Here is a 1480-nt window from a genome sequence, read left to right on the forward strand (position 1 = left end):
CCCCTGGGTCCGGCGGTTCTGGGCGGCCTGCGTGGCCGTGGCAGCAGGAGCTGCAGCCTGGTACCTGATGTGATGGGCACTGCCTGGTGCCCACGGGGAGGCACAGCCTGGCCTGCCACAACGGTTCCCTGGTGAGTTGACTGCAGGGTGGAAGTTAACACACAAAAAAAAATAAGCAGAAATCCTGCAGGACTGGCACAGACTCTGCACACCAATGATGCAAGCACTGTCATCTAATGTCTTTAGCTGGTGTGAGGATCCTCTGCAGCACTGCCCTGCCCAGGCTGGGGCAGCTTTTAAGGTTAGACATCTCCTGTCCTGGCAATGGCTTCACCTGCTTGGCTTCTCATCTCCTTCCCAGGGGCTGGAGGGAGTTCCCTGCCCTGTGCTGCAACCCCCTGAATGGTTCCTCAGCCTTGTGAGTGAAGAGCACTGAGTTTCCTGCCCTCAGAACCAGCTCTTTTGGTTGTGCCACAGGGGCTGAGCTGTGGGGCTGTGGGCTGAGTGTCCTGGGTGGTCCTGGGGAGCAAGTGTGATGTGTTGGCACAAGGTCCTTGGGGGTGTGGGGGGGGTACAAAGGTGACAAATGTATAATGTGCAGCCTTGGGGGCTTGTTTTTTTTGTTTTCTTGAAGCCTTGTCTGGAATAAAGAGGTGCAAGGCTGGAGCTGGGCAAGACAAAAGGCATCACTGGGAGAAGGAGGGAACTGACTGTGGTATGGGTCTGTTGGGCAGGGGTGTGGAAGGCTGGGGAGTGGGAGAGGGACACAGGGTGTTTACTTGTCTCTGACTCCCAAGGGGGCTTTTCTCTCTTCAGCTGAGGGCTTGGGCACAAGGAGCTGTCTGAGGGGCAGAGGGGAGCAAAGAAAGCTCCTCTGCCCCCCCCCCCCCCTGGGCAAGACAAAAGGCATCACTGGGAGAAGGAGGGAACTGACTGTGGTGTGGGTCTGTTGGGCAGGGGTGTGGAAGGCTGGGGAGTGGGAGAGGGACACAGGGTGTTTACTTGTCTCTGACTCCCAAGGGGGCTTTTCTCTCTTCAGCTGAGGGCTTGGGCACAAGGAGCTGTCTGAGGGGCAGAGGGGAGCAAAGAAAGCTCCTCTTCCCCCCCCGACCTCCCCCAGGGTTCTGCTGCCCTGGGCTGGGGCAGCTGCTGCTCTTCCTCTTCCTCCACTGCCTGGCACTGCTGTGCTCCCCTCCCTCCTCATCCTCAGCTCCCCTGGGGCTGGATCTGCTGGGGGCCTGGAGCAAGACACGAGGTACACACAGAGGTGAGGGTCTGTTATTTATTTACATAAAAACACTTGACTAGTGCCACGGTTCCACCACTGAGCAAACACCAGGGGTGTCTGCAGACCCGTGTCCTGAGAGAGAGACATCCCCCCCACACCCCCTGCTTTGTGCTGGGGGCTGCACCCCCCTGGCTGCTGGGGGGGGTGTGGGAGGGGCAGGGGCAGGAGGGGCAGCCCAGGGAGCAGCTGCAA

The 1480-nt window shown here is 59.3% G+C and overlaps 1 protein-coding gene across 2 annotated transcripts in view; it reads left to right on the forward strand.

Moving 5' to 3' along the window:
* The window catches only part of HMOX2 (heme oxygenase (decycling) 2), a 5243-nt gene extending 5170 nt beyond the window's left edge, over positions 1 to 73 (forward strand). For both annotated transcript variants that reach the window (XM_009995480.1, XM_009995481.1), the window contains exon 6: positions 22 to 73. In XM_009995480.1, coding sequence (XP_009993782.1) covers positions 22 to 73 — 52 coding nt within the window. The remainder of the gene's footprint in view (positions 1 to 21) is intronic.
* Positions 74 to 1480: the final 1407 nt, after the last annotated feature.

The sequence above is a fragment of the Chaetura pelagica genome, unplaced genomic scaffold (genome assembly GCF_000747805.2).
Source record: "Chaetura pelagica isolate M959 unplaced genomic scaffold, ChaPel_1.0 scaffold124, whole genome shotgun sequence".
In the NCBI taxonomy this organism is placed as follows: Eukaryota; Metazoa; Chordata; class Aves; order Apodiformes; family Apodidae; genus Chaetura; species Chaetura pelagica.